Source organism: Oreochromis aureus, linkage group 10 (genome assembly GCF_013358895.1).
Source record: "Oreochromis aureus strain Israel breed Guangdong linkage group 10, ZZ_aureus, whole genome shotgun sequence".
NCBI classification, from domain to species: Eukaryota; Metazoa; Chordata; class Actinopteri; order Cichliformes; family Cichlidae; genus Oreochromis; species Oreochromis aureus.
The window spans coordinates 23545505-23568990 of NC_052951.1; the positions used below are offsets into that span (position 1 = coordinate 23545505).

The 23486-nt window shown below is 37.9% G+C and overlaps 2 protein-coding genes and 1 long non-coding RNA gene across 5 annotated transcripts; 2 read left to right on the plus strand and 1 right to left on the minus strand.

Annotated features, from left to right (window-relative positions):
- The first annotated feature begins 2255 nt into the window (after window positions 1-2255).
- On the plus strand, window positions 2256-7984 carry slc22a5 (solute carrier family 22 member 5). The gene is made up of 10 exons (XM_039618629.1): window positions 2256-3022; window positions 3115-3218; window positions 3737-3891; window positions 3989-4160; window positions 4282-4408; window positions 5487-5575; window positions 5731-5945; window positions 6032-6214; window positions 6473-6608; window positions 6868-7984. Exons 1-10 carry the CDS (start codon window positions 2633-2635, stop codon window positions 6971-6973), a joined length of 1677 nt encoding a protein of 558 aa, XP_039474563.1. The 5' UTR covers window positions 2256-2632; the 3' UTR covers window positions 6974-7984.
- Window positions 7985-8126: 142 nt separating this feature from the next.
- On the minus strand, window positions 8127-10803 carry LOC120442170. 2 transcript variants are annotated; one of them, XR_005614538.1, is made up of 3 exons: window positions 10665-10803; window positions 9883-9995; window positions 8127-9507 (listed from the first exon to the last, which is right to left on the minus strand). It is a non-coding gene; the product is annotated as an uncharacterized LOC120442170 (long non-coding RNA). The 2 variants fall into 2 exon arrangements; XR_005614537.1 differs by having other exon boundaries at window positions 10602-10739.
- A 505-nt stretch (window positions 10804-11308) lies between these two features.
- slc22a4 (solute carrier family 22 member 4) lies at window positions 11309-18876 on the plus strand. Of its 2 annotated transcripts, none has more exons than XM_039618008.1 (10): window positions 11309-11883; window positions 13539-13642; window positions 13716-13870; window positions 14231-14402; window positions 15692-15818; window positions 16088-16188; window positions 16291-16505; window positions 17389-17571; window positions 18108-18243; window positions 18341-18876. In XM_039618008.1, exons 1-10 carry the CDS (start codon window positions 11455-11457, stop codon window positions 18420-18422), a joined length of 1704 nt encoding a protein of 567 aa, XP_039473942.1. In that variant the 5' UTR covers window positions 11309-11454; the 3' UTR covers window positions 18423-18876. The 2 variants fall into 2 exon arrangements, with proteins under 2 accessions (XP_039473942.1, XP_039473943.1); XM_039618009.1 differs by having other exon boundaries at window positions 11334-11883; window positions 18344-18876.
- The last annotated feature ends 4610 nt before the right edge of the window (window positions 18877-23486 follow it).

Genomic DNA, 23486 nt, shown 5'->3' on the forward strand with positions numbered 1-23486 from the left:
GGGGGAGAGAGAGTGCATTGCTCTTGTAATTTTCCTTCTGCTCAAAGAGTAGGACAGTCTTACCACCATATCTAATCTTTATACAAACCTTTATCATGAAAGAACTGTCACATGCATGTAACCCCAGCCTCTGCATTTATTGATTGTGTAAAATGTGATCTCCTCAGTGCTAGGCTATGAAAACCTGCTTGCTGGTAAAGCTTGAGTTAATGATTGTGTACACTGCTTTACACATTTGTTGTAAAACAAAAAAAGACAAGGAATATGCTGTTTTTCACCCAAGCATTAACAAGGAAATCAGGCAGGCTGACACTGGAGACACATGTTCTTGATTAACTTCGGTGGCATTAATTATTTATGAAATAGATTGGAAAAAGCCGGCAGTATATTCACCATTATGCAGGATATGATTCATGTTTTAAAAGCCTTATTTGATGTTACATAAGTGTTTGTGTTTTCCAGGTTTTAACATAACTGTTCATTGCAATGATTCAAATGCATGTTGCTGTAAAATCTATGTGGTCTTTTCGACATGTGTCACCTGAGGAGCTGTAAGTCCCTTTGTTAGAGTTGTTAAGCAAGACTCTTTATTCCAACTGCTGCTGGACTCTCACGTGATTGTTACAACTTAATACGTTTTTAAATGTTGTTATGCACTTAGAAGAAACCTTGTCTGTAGACAGTAAATAACTTCAGCTTTAAATCTTTATCTATAGATGAGTATTTTCACTCTGGGAAAAGATTTATCTGTTTATCGTTGATCATTTCTTTTTTGTCATATTGAATAAAGACCACAAAAAACCTTCAATATCCCAGCTGGAATATGCATTATTGTTTTGTTATACTTTATTTACTATTACTATCTTCTGAATATATTGTTTTACATCTTAGTTTTGTTTCTATGTGTGTCAAATACACAGCATTTGGTACAGAGCTAGACAATCAAAAGATCCAGTCCAGCCCACTGGATGACTAAGCAAAGTGTGGAACTGCAGGTTTTTTCAATGAACTTCACAGTCAGTAATGATTTGTCCAATAGGATCATGCTGTCCTGGCTGTCTGTCTGATGGATGCACATGCTATATTGGCTATATTTTCATCCAAACTCAAAGTCTATATCATTGTTAATTTTCAGACTCGCTGCTGAAAAATAATAAGGATGTTGGTTCCATGCCACATCAAGGATGGTTAAGGATGAGACGAGGTGCTGGTTATACAGCAGTTTTAACAGTCTGACCCGCTCAGGATCAAACTGGGTTGTGTGTGGCCTATGAACAAAAACAGGTTTAAGATCTCTTATCTAAAGCACTATAAGGGCCTCTGAAGGGTGCATATACACTCACTGGCCACTTTGTTATATACACCTTGCAAATACTGGGCTGGACCCCCTTTTGCGTTCATTACTGACTCAATTTCTGAATGCAGTGACTCAACAACATGCTGAATAACCATAACCCCCCTAACCTAACCTAACCTAACCTAACCTAACCCCCTGGAAATTACGCCCCTGTGTCACACAGTGGCTGCAGAATCGTTGGCTGCACAACCATAATACACATGTCCTATTCAACAACATCTCAAAGGTACTCTATTGGATTGAGATCTGGTGACTGTGGAGACCACTGGAGTACGGTGAAACCAGTTTGAAATGATTTGAGCTTTGAGCACGTTATCCAGTGTGTTATTCTTAGATGAGCTAAAAACAGACAAAATTCATCACTTAAAAGCTGTTTAAAAGTGAGTGCAGTATCTGGGTTTTTGTTCTTAGAGCATAAAGATTTTGCGTGTATTTTTTGTAATTTTTGTAATTTTTTACTTAAATCATTCCTCTTTATTTATTTATAAGATTTGTCTCCAGTAAAACCTTAATTTATATAATTTATATTATATTTATATAATATCTTATTAAAAATGCAATTGACCTTATGCTGCAATACAGGACCCCAATCAGTCTCCAAACCATGTAGATATGTAAAAGAGGCTAAATATAAAAATCTGTAGTGAATTTACAAAAGCGTGATGAATTTGTGCACACAAAAAATCTTTAATCCACATATAAAGTCATGTCTGCCTTAACGGAGTTTCTTAAAATAGTCCAATGAGAGACCTAATTCTTCTTAGCAACATTTAGAGTACAGGCACGTGGACTTCTTGGGAGTATTTAATAGAGTGGAATGTTGTTTAGAGGAAATTTCCACAGCAGTGAGGGGGCTGGGTGAGGGGGCTGGGTAACTATGAAGCTTCTGGTTATTTTTACTTACAGTAAATCAAATCCAATCAAATTACCGCACGACCTGTCTGTCATTCTTTAATATCCGATTAATTTTCTCCCTTGACTGCTTATAAGAATAGAGGATCAACAAGAAGTTTCACATTGAGATGAAAATTGATCCTTTAGAAAGGAGGTTTAAAACTCTCAGCACTCTCGGCACTTAAATTTAAAGTTTTTCCGTTGTAACTCCGTCCCACCAAGAGACCGGCTCACTCTGCCTGACAAAGAGCTCAGCTCTAACACTCTGACACTAAGCTGAAGAGTTTAAGAAGAAAGCCAGCTCTGAAGAATTTTACAAGACTTTGCCTTTCTCCCTTCAGAGCAGGGAGGTATTTTTTGTAATATAGATATATATAAAGAATGGGAGATTATGATGACGATACAGCATTTCTTGGACAGAGCGGTCCTTACTTCTGGACCACATTCTTTCTCCTAAATGTTGTTTTTGTGTCAACCGGATTCAACGGGCTTTACATTGTCTTTGTTGGAGCAGCTCCGAAACACCACTGTTTGATTCCAGATATCAACCTGACTGAGGAGTGGAGAGATGCCATAATTCCCTTTACGATAGTGGATGGTGAGGAAGTTCAGAGCCAGTGCAGCAGATATAAGATAGACGTGGTTAGAAATCTTTCTGCACAAGGATATATTCCTGGAAGGGATGTTAACCTGACGACCCTGGAGCAGGAGGGATGCTTAGATGGATGGAATTACAGCAAAGAAATCTACCAATCCACTATAGTCACTGAGGTCAGTACTATATTATTATGATTACTAACATGAAATTCCAGTTTTGGAAGCTTTAAGCTGTCTTTTCATTATGTAATTCACATCTTGCACAGTGGGACCTTGTTTGTGACAACCAATGGAAAGTTCCATTTGCATCCTCGAGTCTGTTTGTGGGATATCTTGTTGGGTCCCTAGTCTCAGGACAGCTTTCAGACAGGTATTTTACTCCTAATTATCCTTTTTCTACTTACCCTGAATCCACCCAGTATAATTATACTGACTTAATTACAAGACATTTTCTGTCATTTACTATATACTACAAGTCTGTTAGTTTCTCTAAATCAAGTCTGTTCATACAGTGCTGGTTACAGTAGTGTCACTGTAATGACACTGATTTAGGAACACTTAAAAAAAACAAACCCTATAGCCACACTATATAGTGGAATTAATGACAGCAGCCCCATCTGCTGTTATAACAGGGATGGTGCTAACACACGGGTTAATATAGTTTTGTATTTAACATTAAATTTTATTTCCTTATTCAGTTTCTAATGTTTCCAATTTCACTTCATTTCCAGAGAGGGTTTGTTCATTTAGCTGTGATGTTTTCTTAAAACCTTAACTGTAGCTGTTTGATTGCATTTCCTCACCAAAAGAAAACAAACCACATGCATTTATAAATGCTCTGTATCTGTGGATAAATATCTGCGATATATATGATTCCTTTCTAATCAGGTTTGGAAGGAAGAAGGTTGTTTTTATGTCTCTTGGGGTCCAGTGTCTCTCCGTCCTGCTTCAGTCCTTTTCTCATTCATGGAGGATGTTCTGCATCATGTACCTCTGGGTTGGAGCCTCTCAGATATCTCTCTACATTTCTGCATTTGTTCTAGGTTTGAAATATAATTTAAACATGTGTTTGGTATGATTTCTCTGTCTGCCTTCAGTAACACGCTTGTCACTAACGATTTATGATTTCATCTTGGCTAGGAACTGAGGTTTTGAGTAAAACTATGCGTGTGCTGTTCACAACTCTCGGAGCCTTCCTTTTCTACTGCATTGGGTACATGACACTTCCTTGGATTGCATACGGCATCAGAGAATGGAGGACTCTGGTTGCAGTTCTGTCAACAACCTCTCTGATAAACTTTCCACTGTGGTGGTATGTTTTTTATAATAATAACCAGTGATTTTTACTCCAATAATCATGCATAAATGCAAAGTCAATAACGCTGTCAATAACTATGAAGAAAACAGACTCTAAAACTATGTTGGTTGGGCAGGTTTATCCCAGAGTCTCCTCGATGGCTGATGGCTCAGGGGAGAGTCAAGGAGGCAGAGGCCATTGTCAGAGAAGCTGCAAGTAAAAATAAAGTTCAGGCACCACCTGTAATCTTTAAAGAATCTGAGGTGAGGTTCATTCATTGTTATTAATATTAGTATTAATATATGCATTTGTCTAACATTCAGGTCCACATCTAGTATTTTCTAAAAATGGAAAAATAAATTTAGGGTTACATTTCTAGAAATTTGACATACAGAATGAGCCACAACATTAAAACCACTGACAGGTGAAACAAATAGCATTTGTCTTCTCATTCCAATGCATTATTCTGCTGGAAAACCTTGGGTCTTGGCATTCTTGTGCATGTTACTTTAACATGTATCACCCACCTAAACGCTGTTGCAGACCCACTCCCCACATCGTAACAACACTCTCCGACGGCACCGGCCTCCCTCTGCAGGACAGTGCACCATGCCACACTGCCAAACCTGCTTAGGGGGGCACCACAAAGAGCCCAAAGTGTTGACCCAGATCTGAGTCCGATCAGGCATTTGTGGGATGCAGCGGAACAAGCCAGATCTACAGATGTCCAACCCTGGAACCCAAAGGATCCACTGCTAACGTCCCAGTGCCAGACATCACATCCAGGCCTTCAAGGGTCAGAGCTGCACAATGCTACATAGGTGGTTTCAATGTTGTGGCTGACAGGTGTATGCTGGTAGTTTTAATATTCACAGACTAAATGTAAAAATGTGACTCCAGAGGCCACATTGAATATTTTAGTCATTTATATTTTTTTGCCCCTGGAGAGGGCAGCTGGGGAAGTTTGTGTTTTGTCTTGCTGGAGGTTTCCTCTTCCAGTACATGTCTGTTTATTTTATTTTTGTTCTCCATAGCCTGAGTAAAAACCTGAGTAAAAGCTATGTGGATAGCTTCCTTGAGGCTACCACATGTTAACATTTCAGATAACTGCGAATGCACTATTGAATAGAAATCTAGTGCTAGTGTTTGGAATTAAGAATCATTCCTCAGATTACTATGAGATTAAAATACAGTACAATCTCACCCATTCATATCTGCATGATGCTTTTTCCTTGGACAAAGCCCACATATAATCTGCTTATGATATACTGACAATAGTCTATGTACAAGAGTAGAAGTTCAAATCACATAAATCGTCTTCTGTCTCCATTTAACACCCAGGAATTGCCTCTTTTCAAGACATATACCATGCTTGATATTCTGAAATCCAAGAATCTGAGATGTATCACACTGATGTGTCTCCTTTTATGGTACGTTTTATGGTTGCTTTCACCTTTTTCTGGCATTTTAGGTTTTTGTAATTCAGCAAAAATAGTCAATGGGAACAGATGCCTGACTTGACCTTTATATAATAATACAAATATTGGTAAATAATGACACTGTACTTTTCTTTTTGTATTTTCAGGATGGCAATAAACATTGGGTATTTTGGTTTATCGCTGAACACCTCCAACCTCAGTGGCAACCCATTTGTGAACTGCTTTTTGTCTGCTACAACCGAAGTCCCCGCCTACATAGTTTCTACATGGCTGCTAAAAACATGTCCCAGAAGAGTGCTGCTTTCATTGTTCCTTATCATTGGAGGAGGAGTTCTTCTGCTCATCCAGTTCATCCCAGACAGTAAGGCTTCCCTTCTTACAGAGTAAAACTGTAATATCATGAAGCCAAAAAACTATTAAGTCTCTCTCTATTTCTTCTCTCCTCAGCCCTTCATAATGTTGCTCTGGCATTAGAAATGACTGGAAAGTTTGGCTTCACCATGGCCTTCAGCATCGTGTACATCTACACTGCTGAGATTTACCCCACAGTACTCAGGAACATTGGCATGGGGATGTGCTCTTCAGCTGCACGTGTTGGCAGTATCACAGCACCTTATGTCATTTTTTTAGGTACACAGATGTTAGATATCTCACACAGACACTGCATTGGCATAGTCATACAATGATATGGTGTAGGCACAGAATAACAGCAGTGGTATGTAAAAATATAGTCAGGTAAAAGTATGTCTTGCAGCATCTCATGTAAACTTGAAGTAAACACAGATTTGTAGATGCTTAACATTTCATGAGGTCATACATCGATATACTGTAGGTATCTAAAAGTATGCCTTTTTCTAAAGTTGGCTTTTGTTCCTTTATTATTTCTAGGTACGTATAATAAAGTTCTGCCTTATATTTTAATGGGAAGTCTCACAATTGCCTCCTCTGTGGTTAACCTCTTCCTTCCGGAGACCCTTCATAAAGATCTTCCGGAAACCGTGGAGCAGATGCAAAAATGTCAGGGGTGAGGGCCGTTCACGTATCACATGTAGATAAGCTCAAAGCGCTAAGTGTCTCACATGTGGGCTGTAGAACATGTCAGAAACTGATTTTACTATTTGTCAATGCATAATTTCTGAGAACACTTAGATTGATTGCCTTCCTGATAAGGTGATGTGCATGTTGTAAAAAGGCAATATTTTTTTTTATGCTACATACCTTCAAATGTGAAGAAATAGAAAATGCATTTTTTCTCTTTTTTTCACTTTTTTTTGTAATTTCAGGCTTTGCAGTGGACCAAAGAAGAAGAAATGCATAACAAATGCAGCAGTGGTTAACCCACCCATACCATGTGAGGCCCATTCTGATGGGCAAGCTCTTTCTCTTTAGTTTATTTAATGTTAAGCGTCTTTTGCGTGAAAGTGGCCATCTGAAATCCCAAAATAAAATCCCAAAAGCACGCTAAGATTGTGAATTCAAGAATTCCTATAGGTATTTAGACATATTGCAAATAAAAACATTATTCATTTTTTATGGAATTGAATGTTCACAAAATTCAAGTAAAAAATTAACATCTGAACCCTATTAGCGCACTGTTCAGCTTTTGTGTTTTAACAGTTAATACCACATCGTAATTTAACATCATTGTCTATTTTATTGTTTTTACTGCCAGTGAAAAGTTTGATTTACTGTAATGAAAAGCATCATGCTGCCATACTAATAAAGAAAAGGGTAAAGTCAGCAGGTCTTAAGCTTAGTTAGCATAAAATCTGGAAACGAATAGCAGTTTGCTTGTTTCTGTCCAAAGGTAGCAAACTTCACCTGCCAGCATATCTGAAGCTTACTAATTAACTTGTAATATCTTGTTTGTTTAAGAGAAGACAGAGCAAGGAGTTCTGGGATACCCCAACCCCCAAGATTGAAATGGGGAGACTTGAAACCATTTAAGTGTTGCAAATCTTTGACTGAATCAGTGCTCAAGATGTTATTAGATTACATGTTTGTTTTATTGTTTTTTCAAATAAATTGTCATTGAATATTTGTTGTTAAATGTTGTTTATTTTTATGTCATTTTAAATATATGCTCACTATTAATTTGCTGGGCCACTTCAAGCTGTTTTGAAATGAGAAATATTAACCACCTATTGATATGTATCACTTGTTCTACAATACTGTGATTATGAATTGCTATAAAATGCAGTGAAGAAATCAGAGGTTAACGTGAGATGGAACCTTAAACAATGCTGTTAACAATGGCGTCTCTCTAAATTGTGATATACTCCAAGCCTATTTAGTGAATTCTGTCATAACTGTATCAAGATAAATTCCTCCTGAGTTGCTGTCCTACATTAGGCTTTAGCTTTGGAAAACGTCTCAGCTGTAATTATGTAAAATGTATTAAAAACCTGTATGAAACACAAATAGAAGAATGTTTAAATTCTGAGCTGTAAGTACTAAGAAAACTTGTCTTTTTTGGTTTAAATGTCAAGAAATTTATTCACAAAATGGACAGCAGAAAAATCATGACACTTTCACAACTGGCCATCAGTATCCTCCTGAACAGATTTTTTGGCAATTTTTATTTTATGTAATTGAATGATTGTACAATGTATATTACTGATCTAATAACTAGAAATTCTAACTTAAATGTCTAACATTAACTCATTAACACATCTCATTCCTTCTCTCAGGGCTTAAGGACATTTTAATCACTGAGAGAAACTATAATTGTCAAGGTAGCATCAAGATATTTTACAGGGAAACTGGTTGTGACTTGATGCTTAAGAAGGTTGGATGATGCAACAAGTCAGTTACACTGAAGTCAATCAGCAACAAGATGGTTGAATAATATTTAAAAAATCAACGTGTATGGTGGTGGCTATAACTCAGGAGGTCGAACTGGTCATTCAGTAACTGGAAGGCTGGTAGTTTGAGCTCAAAGTTTTGATGTCAAAGCATCTTTGGGCAAGTTAATGAACCCCAAGTTGGCCTCTGAAGTGTTAAAGTTCAATAGAAAGCATTTAGTTGTAGAAAATAAAAAGTGCTTGTTTGAATGAGTGTCAACGGGTGAATGAGACATGTTGTATAAAGCACTTTGACGCTCCAGTAGAACAGGAATACTGTATAATACCCAGACCCTTTTCCATTTACTATATAAAAGTAACACCATCATATGAAATTAATAAGCGATGGTAATGGCTTAATTTGTGACTGTTTTAAAGTCATTTTAAAGTAAACTTTAACATCCAGTTTTTCTTTGATGTGTCCAGGTCATCGTTGTAGTTATAGTTAGTATTGTAGTCTCCTCATTGGCCGCTCTCTCAGGGAAGAGTAAAGGCCATTCTGGAAGAAGCTGTTAAGAAGAATAAAGTAAGAGGCCCCTCAGAGGCTATTTTGACCCAAGCTGAAGTAAGAGTCTTGGAAATATGTTGTTTGTTTCAATATGTGATCTTCACAATCTGCAAAGGTGCTAAAAAGGTCAAAGGTTCTAAAAACTAGTTGAAAGATAATTTAATTATGATGAAGTTTTATTGGCTTGACCTTTTTATCATCTGGAAGTAAGATAGCAGAAGAAGCTTGAAAATGCAGTTTGATGAAGTGAAAACAAGGAGGGCTTTGTGACTTCCAGGAATGTTTTTTTTGGTTAAACAAATATTTCTATAAATAAATATTAAATAAATATTTTTGTTACCGGTGAATATGAAAAGTATTTGGTTAAGACTTGCTTACACCAAGAGACTCGAGTTCCTGTTGTCTTTTGGCTCAGTTTTGCATTTCAGGTTAGCCTGTTTGTGTTAGGTCACTCATTATATCACTTTGTACCATGTGTGCTGAAGTCGTGTTTCATTTACAGATCTTGGATCCAAAGTTTAACTACAGCTTCATCTTGTTTTGTTCCTCCCCACACCTTGAAGATTTGTTTTCTATAAAGAAAAAAAAAATACATTTCTGTGGTATGTGTACAGTTTCCTCATATAATATGAAAAGTATTAAAATCAAGAGATGAAAATTTAAGTAACTTAACATCTATAGTCATATGCATAAGCTAGATGCAGTACAAAACGTTTGGTTATTTAAGTCCCCAAACTGCAGCTAATTCGTTTGATATTTGGTTGTGGATTTTGCATTTCCAATATTATTGGAAAAAATAAATTTTATATATTTTATATATAAAATAAATTTTTGAGTACGCTGTCTCAGCAGGATCGCTGTCATCATCATTAACTACTACACATCAAACCAGCATGTAAACCATTACTTAAGCTGCTTCTTGTCTGCTGTGTGAGGTTCCAGCTTACAGATGTGTCTTGGTACTGCTTCAGTATTGCTCCAGAACCTTCTCCCAGTCTTCAGCTCTCCCCCTCCATCCTGATCCTCTGTGTCCACACCATCCCAAGAGGTAATGCTTTAACTTGAGAAATACATTGCTAGATCATCATGTCACCAAGACCCTATTTTCTTAACTTAATAAACAGCATAGTCACTCTTGGCTTGCATTGTGATTTTACTCCGATTCAACTATGAATGTGATTTATACAGAATTATGATATTATTGATAAAATACTGTTTTTAGCAGGACTGAATACAAATCTGAAGATATATACACTAGCCGCATCATTAGGTATATCTGTTCCCCAACCATATATTCGTGCCTTCCTTCGTTCGCAGGCATGTGATGCCTTGGGTGAACATTATCAGATTTGCTTGGTGCCCCGGTTAAAGTGGCACCAACTTTTGGTAGTCCACTCTACAGAGAGAGTATGTGCAACCTGTTCAATTTGCTTCAAAAGTAAGGCTTGTTCCTGCCTTCAGCTCTCTTGCAATCACTCCTGTCAGCCAGCTCTGTATTCCAACTGCATTCCCTCGCACATTTTCTCAGGCAGACATTCCCAATTTATATATTGTTTTTGCGTGAAGTACTAGGCACAAAGGTTAGCTTATTCTCAGGATTCTAGTTCAACAATCAAAAAGAAAGGGCTAATCGGGAGCTTAAAGCTGCCCTCTGCTGTATCACTACCTCAATCCCTCCTCCTGAAGGCCTCATCGTCCTTGGGTTAAGTATGCTCACTAACCCCCTCACCATTTGAAGCTTCATTGGGATGTCAACCGTCTTTGCTTCCAGTCCAGGAGGGGGAGACTGTGGTGCTCTCTTTACAACATCCCCTGCATCAAAAACTAGCTTTTGAGACTGAATGCACCATTAACACATCAGCTGTCTATCTCAAGCTTCCAACATCTTTTAAGATCCAGCCTACTTTTTATGTTTCCCAAATTAAACCTTTTCTTCCAGCCCTTTTTGCATGCTGGCACATCAGCATGCACCCGCCCAGGTAGTGGACAATAAACCTGGTTACACGGTTCACAGGTTTTTGGGCATTCAAAGACAAGGTCCCACATCAATCACCTTTGCAATATTCTCTTTGTAATGAAAATAAATAATTCTGAAATATTCTGAAATAATCCAACTTATTAAGTCATGGTATCTGTTCTGTTTCAAAAGTTCTATTTTACTTGTTTTTGTTCTGAAATTTTATTCTGTGTACAGTATTTGGTATGTCTAATTTACCTAACCTACTGTGAAGAAAACATCAAAGTCATTGAAAATATTAAAATCTAAATAAAATACTTTTAAAAACCTTGTATAACTATGGTCATAATGCACTAGTCTCCTCAGCTACAGGATTGTCACTTGTGCTAAAGCTCAAATAGTGTTGTAAAGAAAAAAAGAACTTTATGTAACTGTGTAACCTCCCATATCAGGTGAGGCATATAAAACCTGAGCTCAGTTTTACAGTTCACAAGCTCTGAAATCTCTTAGACCAATAGAGCTCATCCTAACTTGTGACTATTCAACACTGACTCTTTTAAGTATGAAGGATTTTGGTGAAGTAACAGACACGGTAAAAATCAGAGACTATGACACCATCACAGCTTTTCTTGGATCTTGGGGACCCTTTCAGCTCAGGATTTTTTTAGCACTGGCCATAAGCATTCTCCCAAATGGATTTATTGGTGGTTATATAGTATTCATAGGTGCTATTCCATCTCATGAATGCTATATTCCTGAAAACTACAACATCAGCGACATGTGGAAAAATGTGACAATCCCATTGGAAACTGTTAGTGGCAATGCAAAGCGGAGTTCCTGCTCAAGGCTTAACTTGGATGTGGTCAGGAACTACTCTCAGAACAATATTATCCCAAATGTCGATGTGAACGTTAGTGAAATACCTTGGGAGAGCTGTATAGATGGGTGGTTACACAGCAAAAGCATCTACCAGTCGACTATTGTTACCGAGGTGAGAAATTTGTCATAATTTTATTTAGCATCATAGATTTATCTAGAACATGCATGCACAAGGTATTGCATTGATCTGCCAATCTAGTAACCATCTTATCAGTGTTATCAATAATAATAGACTGCATTTATATAGCGCTTTTCAAGACCCTCAAAGCACTTTACAATTCCACTATTCATTCACTCTCACATTCACACACACTGGTAGAGGCAAGCTACAGTTGTAGCCACAGCTGCCCTGGGGCAGACTGACAGAAGTGAGGCTGCCATATTGCGCCATCGGCCCCTCTGGCCAACACCAGTAGACGGTAGGTGAAGTGTCTTACCCAAGGACACAACGACCAAGACTGTCCGAGCCGGGGCTCGAACCAGCAACCTTCCGATTACAAGACAAACTGCCAACTCTTGAATCGCCCGTATCAGATACGCTTTTAAATGAAGTGCCTGGCATGGAGCTGGATGTGAAAAATTACAGACAAGATAGTTTTGCCTAGACTTTTACATGAAGCTATTATGCAGAGTCAAAACCAGTTCATGTAAATTACTAAACTATGGCAGCCCACCAGGTACAACAACAACAGGTCAAAATGCCAAACTTTCATTTACTACTCTTATACACAGTATTCATGGTGTGTAATATTATTATTATTATTGGGAAATTAAGCAGCAACAACTAAAGTAACTATTTGTACATTAGTGCTGTAAAAGAAAACCAAATGCATGTTAAAATATAATCTTGCTTAAAGATGAGTGTTGCAAGAATTATGCAGACTGAAAGAAGTCACACAACCCTTGAATTTACTCAGCAACCGTGCATCATGTTTTTAATGTTACTGTCAATTAAAGTTGCATTACAGTTACAATGGATTTCAGATTAATGCTCCGAAAATCATTTTTAGTTTATTAGTCCTTTTCATCTTATTCAAACATCTCTCTCATGCCACAGGTGAGGATTTTGACTAAGCCATTGCAAAGGGCGAGCTTGCATTCCCATTGTCTTTTTTTATATATATAAAGTTCCTTGTTTTCCCCAGTGATTGCAAAGCATCCAAGCATCAAAACAACATCAAACCACAATGTTTCCTTTACATCATGCAAATAAAAAGAATAAAACAATAACTATCCTAACATAAACTGATTTTTTCTCACTTTCTATCAGTATATGTCTATATGAGTTAAAATTAGGTGTTACAAATTGTAAGTGTGATTAAATTCTCCCCAAGCTGTGGAGACTAACTGATAGTTATTATGAAAAATTAATAAAGTTATTGGTGTTGTTGCACAAACAATTACCTGGAACTATTAAAAAATAAACGTTGTTCTACATGTGGGAGAGTTACTCTTACTTTACATATTCAGAAATCATAAATAGTGTGAGTTCTTATTCTATTCTATTCTTGTCTTCAACTAGTTACTGAGAATTCCAGTCAGTAAAATATCAGCATATCATGAAAACATCCTCCACGATGTAGCCCATGCAGGACCCTGTTGTCTACAGTGGGACTCCAAAACCTATCACCATATTACCTTAGATTTAAAACCTACAAGTAATTTAAACTGTGATCTGAGTCACCTGTCATTTCTTTATTAGTTGACAGATTTGCAGATGTATACAACACATTGTAAGTGAGTGAAAATGATGTACTGATTTTGCAGTGGGACTTGGTTTGTGAGAATGCATACAAACTTCCACTCACCAGCTCCATTTATTATGTTGGTGTACTACTGGGAGCGTTGATCTCAGGTCTGGTGTCCGACAGGTCTGTACTTCACACAACAATGTTTGAACAGTATTTGTGTTGATCTAGTCTACTAGACTGTGTTTCCTTACAGATACGGAAGGAGACCAATACTCTTTATCATGATGCTGCTTCAAACTGTATCAATCACAGCACAGATATTCTCCCCGAGCTGGGAGATTTTCACCTTTATCTTCTTTTTGGTGGGTGCTGGGGGATTCTCCAACTACATCATTGCATTTGTGCTAGGTATGTTTTCCTGATAAGGAATGTGATATTTGATGCTGCTTAATATACACAGGCATTAAGTAATTTTGTCTGTGCATGAAGCATAAGTCAATTGCTAGGATGTACAATAAAAATGTAGGAAGCCCTAAATGAAAGAATAAAGAAATCAAGAAATAAGCAAACATTCATAACTGTTATATAGACATACTATGTATCACTTTTGCACAGCTCTTGTTATAACCTCAAAAACTACATATGAAATATGCTTCATGCCAGACCAATGGTTTATCTGATTTGATAAGTAAGACAGTAAGACAGAATGGTCAGTTTCATTATAACGATATTACAAATTTTCCAAAATGTTGTTTTTGACATTTACAGGTTCAGAAATTCTAAGCCCAAAAACCAGAGTGACGTTTTGTTCTCTTGGAGTCTTTATGGGCTCAGCACTGGGGTACATGGCAATGCCTGGAGCAGCGTACTTCCTCCGGGAATGGCGGTTGCTGCTGATTCCAATGGCTGCCTGTGGATTGATCTACGTCCCTCTGTGGTGGTGAGACTTTTTCATTTGTTGCATTCAGTGTTGGGTGTAATGCGTTACTATGTAACGCGTTACTGTAATTAAAATACTTTTCCACTGAAAAAGTGGAGTAACTAATTACTGTTCATTTTTAGGTATTTTAATGACAGTTACTTACAATGTACTTGCGTTACATTGTAAAATAATTAAACTCGCTGAATATCATTATTTAATTTCAATAATTTATCTTCTAAACGTAGACGTAAACTCTGCCGCGTTAACATCGCTGTAGTGCAGCTGCACGTCATTTCGCGCCAGTTTGCTGCATACTGCAGGCTACATTGTGGAAGAGATGCTACCGCTGCGTACTGTAGAGTCTACGTCTTTTAAAAAAATGATTTATTATTTAAAGAGTTTAGTTTCTATTGTTTGCCCACTCAAGGTTTATAGGGATTTTTAAGAAGTATTTAGTTAAATTACTTATTTAGTAATTAAGTTACTTTTCTCACACAGTAATTAGATAAGTATTTTAAATACAATATTGACTAAGTAATTAGTAATTAATTACTTTTTTAAAGTAACTTACCCAACACTGGTTGCATTATAGCTTGTGTCCTGAAAGTTGTTTTCAACTCAAGAAAAAGATATAATTTCTTATTGAAGGGAACGTGCAAGTAGGTAATACATTAATTTATTGTTCAAGATAGCAAAACACCAGATTTTACTTCATAGTTTTGTTTGTTTAGGGTTAAGTAAAATATCAACACAGCTGAAAACACCCTCCAAGTAGTAGCCCAAGCAGCAGCCTGATGTCCACTCTCTCCGGTTAGTTTGTTAAACTCTGACTCCAAAACATGTCAGCATATTAGAAATTTACAGCCTTATATGGTAAACAGACCCATAATTTGCAACGTGATCTTAATCCCTTGTCAGTCATGTTGATCACTTGTTTTGTTTTTTATGAATGGTTGGATGGTCTGCTGCTTTGAACTGTGGGACATCATCCTCTCCTTTCTTTTGTGAAGGATAGTCCAGCATATTCTACACTAAAGGAGCAAACAGAGAAAGCACTGAAGCACTTTTCCTGAACATTTATACAGTTCAATCAGCTCTTGTCATGGCTGCCATTCAGATACTGGGTCATTTCACTACTTTAGTATCCTTCCTAAACAAAAACGACTATTCAACTTCAACCAACAAGCAGCTAAATCAACAAGATGTTTTGGCAGGGATGTTGCCAATGTTTTGCTTCACTATCAGATAAATGATAAAGTTTGTGTTTCTCTGAAAATATTGTGTTGCCACTGTGTTTGTCTGCTCAGGATAGTCCCAGAGTCTCCTCGCTGGCTGCTCTCTCAGGGAAGAGTAAACGAGGCTGAAGCAATCCTGAAGCGTGCTGCCAAGCTGAACAAAGTAGAGCCCCCGCAGGCAATTTTTACACAAGCTGAGGTAAGTGCATGAGCAAGTTGGTGATTTTAAATCAGAATGTGTTTAGAGAAATGTGAAAAAGTCCTAATATGTGCATTAGGTTAGAATAAAACTAAAACCTTTGACATTTGTACCATGATTATGCTTGTCTCTTGGCTTAGGTTTGCATTTCAAGTTAGCCTATTTTTTATAAAAATTCATTATATGGCTTCATACCACATATGCAGAAGTCTGCAGGTCCAGGATCCAAAGTGTAACCGAAGTAACACTTTGTCTGTTTTTTGCCACAGATTGAAGATGCACTGACAATGAAGGAGGAGAAGCAAAACATTTTGGTCATTGTGAAAAGCTGCAATATTTTCTCTATTACACTGATATGTTCACTTCTGTGGTACATCTAGACTTTGCTCATATCACTTAAGAGATTAAAAGATTTAAACCAAAATAATTGCTTTTTATGTCAAATTAAGTTTTGCTCTGAATTTCTGTGCAGGATCATCATCACCATCAGCTACTATGCTTTAGTCCTCAACACTTCCAACCTGAACGGTGACCCTTACATAAACAGCTTCTTGTCCGCTGTCGTAGAAGTTCCAGCTTACATAATTGCCTTGGTACTGCTTAAGTACTGCGCCAGGCGCTTCTGCCAGTCTTCCACGCTCTTTCTCGGAGGTGTCATGATCCTCTGTGTCCACCTCATTCCAATAGGTAATGATTAAAGCGTTACAAGCACGTCACTTGTTAATGAGTTCACACTGTGGATGAACAAATGTTTGCACTTCGTCCTCAAAAATGTAACAGGAACAAAACCCTATTTACTTACCTGAATAAAATAAGAATGTATTCAGAATGCATGTGACATGTTATTTGACCAAGTTGAATACCTTTAGCTTCCACTGTGACCAAATCTGACATGGGTCTAAAGGGCATTACACACTGAACGCGTGCAAAAAGCAACACAAAGTTCCAAATTTTCCAAATGCATTTTCACCAGAAATTGCACTGAGACAAAAATAGGACAGTTGAGTAGTTTTAGCACTTACTGGCAGAGTTGGAACCACATCTAAGGAGGCAGAGAAATAATTTCAGACGGCCATTGACCTGGAGCAGTGTCTACTGTAGCCGTTCATCTGATGTAAAATGATATTTTTTTTTGCATTTGTATACTCGGTACCAGTGTCCATTTTAAGTTACAGTTGCACCTGTTGGCAGATGCAGTGGCCTGACTGGTCAGAGCTATTTATTTGGAACTAAAAAGCAATTTTTGGTTCATTAAAATAAATCCTGGCAAATCGTCAAGTGAAGTTCTGCAGTCGGTTTGAATTAGAACAGATATTTTAACGTGCAAAATATTTGCACGGATCTAATGCATTGTGTGTAAAGGCCTTAAGTGCAGTCTGTTTAGCATGGCTGCACTGTTTAAAAATTCATATCAATCGACTGATCATGAATATTTAGCACTAGCACAGCTAGAATGATTAAGTAAGGTATACTTAGCTACCTGAGAAAATTCGAAACAACCCTTAGTTATGTACATCTCGTTTGACTTTTTAGGTTGTGCTGTAATGTTAAATGATTTTTTCTTCCATAGGTTTACCTGGTGTGGCTGTTTTTCTCGAGATGTTGGGAAAGTTTGGCATCACATCAGCATTCTGTGTGGTGTATGCTGTCACATCAGAGCTCTTCCCAACGGTTATCAGAAACACAGCAATGGGGATTTGCTCCATGGCTGCACGGATTGGGACCATCATCTCTCCGTTTATTATTTACTTAGGTAGGGTTTTTTTGTTTGTTTACTTCTTCAGGCATTTGGCTTTTACCAGGACTATTTTTACCAAAGTATTTAAAATTAGCTGGATCAGTTAACCTTTTACTACATAGTAATGCTACTTTCAATAATCACAGAAAAACTTTTGCACAGGCTTATAGTTGTATCAATTGTAAGGCAAAGACTCCACAATAATACAGAGAAAAAGTCTTAAGAACTTATAGTACAAACTCTGTCTCTGCAATCTGTCTGCTTAACAATGCTACCAGTTCAGCTGGAACTCTGGAAAATTAAGCACATTTTTCAGTTCATAATTTTCAAAACAGTTATGTTTAAATTCTATTTATTTATGTATTTATTGATATTTTTGTTTTACAGACTTGAAGTTTTATTAAATGTAAACCTTGAGGTCAAGGTTTATTTTCTTTAACAAGAAAAAAATTACTTTTGCTTATTTCTTCTTCTTTTTTGTTTACTAGCAACAGATACTCTGTTTTTGCTTTGATGCCCTTATTATTTTATTTTGCATTTTCCATTTGCAGGACAAGAATTCAAGGCACTCCCCTACATACTAATGGGAGTTCTAGCAATATGTGGAGCTGTCTTATGTTTGTTGTTGCCTGAAACGAATGGAAAAATCTTGCCAGAGACTATATCACAAATGCCGCAGATATGCAGGTATGTTTATGCATTAATATATCTACAAGCTTTATGTTTAATACCTATTTTTGTCACAGTTAAAAATTTAATGCTAAATGACACCTTGTTGTTCAAGCAGGAGAAAAGGAGAAAAGGAAAAGGAGGCTGAAAATGAATCGACTCCATCTGTTTGCCAGCTCAAAGAATCTAAATTATAGTTTGGCTTCTCTATGTTTTTATTTTTTGGTTTGTTTGTTGTTTTTTGTTTTTCAGATATTTAATTGTTCTGTCATGAAGCAGCATGACGTTCTGCAGCTAAACAACATGTTATACATTTTAAAGCTTCTTTTTATTATTTTTGTGTTTTATGTCTTTTATTTTGAACTATTTTGTAACGGTACCTGTTACATACTGTATTTGTTTGTTCAGCTTACTTGTGTTATTGTGATGTTTCTTGTCATCAGCAGATGTAGCCACCTCTAGAAATTTAGGAAATTTGCTGGTGTGAAGCATTCAGATATGTCTCCATCCTGAGTCCCAATGGACCTCAAATACATCTCTCATCACCTGCAACAGGCAGCGTGCAGAATATATCCAGCACATTGCACGCTTCTCCAAAATCCTCTGTCTATGTGGGAAATAATGGTAATGTGTTATTACAAAATAAATAGTTTCGAATCAAAATACATTTCCTGGGGGTGTGGTTTCTACAGTTACACACATTTTTGACATAAAAGAACTCCCCTCCTTCTTCAGATATCAGTGGGGTTGAGTGTTAGGAGTGTCAGTATGGGGACAGCTAAGCCTGAGCCAAAGGTTCAGTCTGTTTATTTGTCCTGGAAACAAGTCAACTGATACAGAAAAAAGTGATTTAGTATACATATATACAGCCCTTCATCACCGCATTACTCCCCCATGTGGAGGCCCTGGAAAGCTGTGGCGTGTCCAGCGGGGTGGCCTGGGGGGGCACAGGCCACCCCCCCAACCAGACTGGCCACCCCAGGTGCCACCCCGAAGCCAAAACAATAAAATCCAATGAAATATCAAATGTACGATTATGTTTTCACAGTGAAGCTCAGATATCCGAGTGTAAGTGAATGCAGCATCGGCTTCTGCGCTATGAGCATCATGTTAGCAAAGGTAGGAGAGCCAAGCACGAAAGACAGCACCACAGAAAACAGTTTTTCGGCGAAAGATTAACAGTTTAACATAGCTGGACTGGCCATCGGGCATGGCGGAGCTTCCACGGCGGCTAGCAGGTGGATGAGGGAAGGGGAGGCAGGAGGAGGAGAGACCCGAAGCGGCCGCTGGTCCGAGTGTCAGGTGAACTGAACTTCAGGTAAGAAGTTATGACCTGCAGTCTATCCGGGTCAGATATAAACCAAGTTTAGGTGGAGTTTATTTTCGTTGTGCTGACTTTTTACAGTCAGTTACAATAACTCGTACTGCGTACTAGCTAGCATGATGGAGTTTATATACAGCTGGGTGGGTGCTGTGATGTTACTGATAGTGAACTTTATTCATAAGGTTAGTTAGTAGAGTTGCCAACAGCTCCTTAAAAATGGAATGGTCCCTCATTCAGAGACAATATTACAGGTTTTGTATTGAGCTGAGAAGAGACGCAGTTTGTCCCGAACTTAAGCTAGAATGGAAAAGACACAAAGCTGGAGTTATTCTGTGTTTACGCTGCACAGCTGCCTCTTCTTCTCTCATTCTCTCCCCCTCCCTCTCCTGTTGCTACTTCAATCATGAGACTGATCAATGATCAGCTGATCGGCTTTTCTGTCTTGTTTGTTTATCGCCCACTTTGCCAGAAAGAGGAAACCAGCGGATGTCGCGCTAAACAACAGCAGCACCTTTAAGCTTGATCAGCTGTTAGAATTTATTTAATATTAATTTCTAGTATCAGCTGATGTTTGCTGGAGCCACAGCTGTAAAAGCTGCTGGTCATGATGTCAGTTTGGATATGTGGTGAGAGGAAACATGAAGATGAAACCAGGAGATGTCCTTACTGAATCATCAGAGCTGAACAGGTGATGGAGAAACAGGTTTACCTTTTAGGTCACATGAATGAGTTGAAGGGAAGTTATGAACTGTTTCTGAGAGACAAATAACACCAGGATCCTTTTCTACGTAGCTGACAGCTGGTAACTGTGCAGGGGCGGGTCTAGCAAAGTTATGCCAGGGTGCCAGGCAGGGCATTAACAGGGAAAGGGGGGCACAAAGAAATACTTTTCTTACTTATTCTCATTTAAAATATCTAGCTTTTATTAAATAATTATCTGAATCTTGCGAACAAAGTTTTTATCTGATGTAAAATCGATAGAAATCATACACATACCAACAAGACCGTGTACATCACTGTCACAACAGCATTTGTTTTCATTCAAAGGCTTTATGGCTTTAATACCTGGTGGGCCGGTCTCTGGTCAAAATGCCCAATTTTTTGTACCAGTCCAGCCCTGCAGGTTAATACTGGCAGTGTCACCATGCCAGCTGACTGTATTTCATCATCAGCCAGTGTTGTTCTTTATACATCAATATTACCAAAGTTTACCATAAGGCAGCATAGAAAGTATTTACTTGCTTTCAGGTTTCATTCAAATGTTAGTCTTTTCATTTGTTTCCACTTTTCCCTGTTTCAAAATCAAACACCAGTTTGTGAGAAGATTATCTGCCTATTAAAAAAGAAGATAAAGTTTTGCATTGGCTAATTTGCCAATTGTATGTTAAAAATGTTTGTATTTTAATATTCAAAAATGTTTGTGCCCAAAACATATGTGCACTATATGTCAGTAAAAATACTATGCAAATATTGCTGTCCTTGAATGCTGAGCAAACACTGACAAAGCACTGATTGTATCTCTTATACTTCATCAACACAGTATCTAAAAACTTTGCACCGTAGTGGTTAAAACCTCATTCTAATAAGAGTCAAAAGCAAATTCAGTTATTAGGTTTACAGGGTTATTGAATGATGGTTAACTGTTGGTAGAATTTTTTTTAACATTATCTGCCAATTACATCTGCCACCCTTCTCCAAATCTGTGCCCCTACCTGGCCCCCCCAACAAAAATTTTCTAGACACGCCACTGCTGGAAAGGGTTGCCAGGAGAAAGCTTCTTCTATTTAGTAACACATCAAAAGAATCAAGGTGTTGCAATTACCGGGTCAATGTCCAGACCGCCATCTGATTAAAATGCTGCTTCTGGATCTAAAAGAGAGCTCTGCATAAATGAATGCGCACAAACCTTATTTAAAGCAATGCTTTAAATACAATGTAGTATTGCTGACAGGTAACACTAATCACTAGGGATGGGTATCGAAAACCGGTTCTTGTTGAGAACCAGTTCCCACTGTTTCAATTCCTTGGAATTGTTTGCCATTTTTGCAAACGATTCCTTTATCGATTCCAGTCGCCCTGAATGACGTCACCACGTTGCGGAGCGTCATTTACCTGGCAGGGCGCCTAAGCGGCTCAAACGCTAAAAAGTTTGGTTATACTTTACGAGAAAGGATGACAACAGGGCAACTTGCAATACTTGCAAAGTAGATATTTCATTTAAGGGAGGAAACACTACGAATATGCAAAAGCATTTGGTCACAAAACACGCGATAACCTTAAATGAATGTCGTGTTTTTAATTCCGCTCCGGACTCGTGAATCTCAACCCAGCAGCAGCGGTAACGTTTGCACGTCCTCTCCCGTTACTGCGGCAGGTAAATAATCAGCTAACAGTGCATATTATGTTAGCGCGATCTGCCTTATTACAAAACCTGCCATTACTGTGCGCTGCATTTAGGTGACCATGATGAGAGAGACAGACAGAGTCTGGCTGGCAGTTCTCGCTGCAGTCTACCGTTAGCGTCTCCTTTCAGGCCAGGATAGACGAATGTCACCGAGCAGTGACTAAGTTTGTGGTAAAAGGCTTGCACCCATTTGCCACAGCAGATGCCCCCGATTTTAGGTAAGTGAACTGTAGGCAGGGACATTACTGGATATTCTTGTGTAATTGCTACAGAATAAGTTATGTTATACTTTGTTAATGCTACAGAAGAATATTTATTTTATTATTTTACATTTACAATTTTTTTGTCCTGGGGACCCTGTGACACCCCATTGAAGAGCCGTAGGCTGTGGATCTCTTAAGATCTCACTGTTGGGTTTGTAAGGCCATGTTACTCCTAAATTTCTATCTTGTTCAAAGAGAAGATATAAAACAAAGTTCTAAGCTAATCAACCTTAGTGTGGATGGATGGATGGATGGATGGATGGATGGATGGATGGATAAAGAATCGAATCGTTAAACAGAATCGAAAATGGAATCGGAATCGTGAAAATCTTGTCAATACCCATCCCTACTAATTACCTACTGAAATTCTTCCAGCTGCTTCTATCCTTTGAGTTTCCTGATTTTAATCACTCTAAAATGTCTTTTGCCAGGGCTTAAATCCTCCTACTGTACAGCTGACTGCTCTGGTCGGTAAAACATTACTTAAGGTGCTGTTGTGGTGCCAAAAGCTGTATCTAGACAGCTGAACCTTAGCTTGGCAGAGAGAACAGGTGACTTGGAGGACTTCTGCTGGGTAGATCTGGTAATGCAGGAGGATGCAGAAGCGAAAGCTTGAACACAAAGCATCACTGGTGCACCCTTTTAAAAAAAAAAAATAAAAAAATTTCACTGCGTTTTACATCTGCACAAAAAAGCTGAACTTTCTGTGATGTAATAAATATTTTCCCAACTTCTGTATGATTTTTCTTTCAACTCGTTTTTTGATGACCGAAAAATAGTGCTAATATTATGTGTACTGTACCTGAACCCTGTACAAACTGTACGGCGGTATTTAATTGTGGCAAGTGGGTGGGATAATTGATTGATTTTTGCTACTTTAAGATAACGCCACCAAGACTTAGATGAGCCTATGACTTTAATTTTAATTTAATAATTTAGGTTCCACGTGGAGAGCAGTGTGAACAGGGACAGGGATATTTTATAAAATATAATTTTAATTCACCCTCAATATAACCAGATAAAACATAGGTTGCTCTGAATAAGACATAAAAAAAATGCTTTCACCAGTGCTTGGAGGCAACGAACAAAAACAAAAGATCCTAACAAGGGAACCATGGTGTCGCAGCGGTAGGCTATTATTACCGCGACAAAGGGACGCCTTTAGCCTACGTGGGGCTGTGTGAGGACACAGTGTGTGATGTAAGATGCGTGTACATATTTTTATTTACACATTTCATCGGTTACATGCAATAATTAGTTAACTGCTAAT

Bases quoted from the DNA above. Each gene is read 5' to 3' on its own strand.
- slc22a5 (XM_039618629.1), top strand. From the start codon at position 2,633: ATGGGAGATTATGATGACGATACAGCATTTCTTGGACAGAGCGGTCCT. The intron at 5,946-6,031 runs GTAAGGCTTCCC...TTCTCTCCTCAG, and splicing joins CATCCAGTTCATCCCAGACA to CCCTTCATAATGTTGCTCTG. The intron at 6,215-6,472 runs GTACACAGATGT...TATTATTTCTAG, and splicing joins ACCTTATGTCATTTTTTTAG to GTACGTATAATAAAGTTCTG.
- slc22a4 (XM_039618008.1), top strand. From the start codon at position 11,455: ATGAAGGATTTTGGTGAAGTAACAGACACGGTAAAAATCAGAGACTAT. The intron at 13,871-14,230 runs GTATGTTTTCCT...TGACATTTACAG, and splicing joins CATCATTGCATTTGTGCTAG to GTTCAGAAATTCTAAGCCCA. The intron at 14,403-15,691 runs GTGAGACTTTTT...TTGTCTGCTCAG, and splicing joins ATCTACGTCCCTCTGTGGTG to GATAGTCCCAGAGTCTCCTC.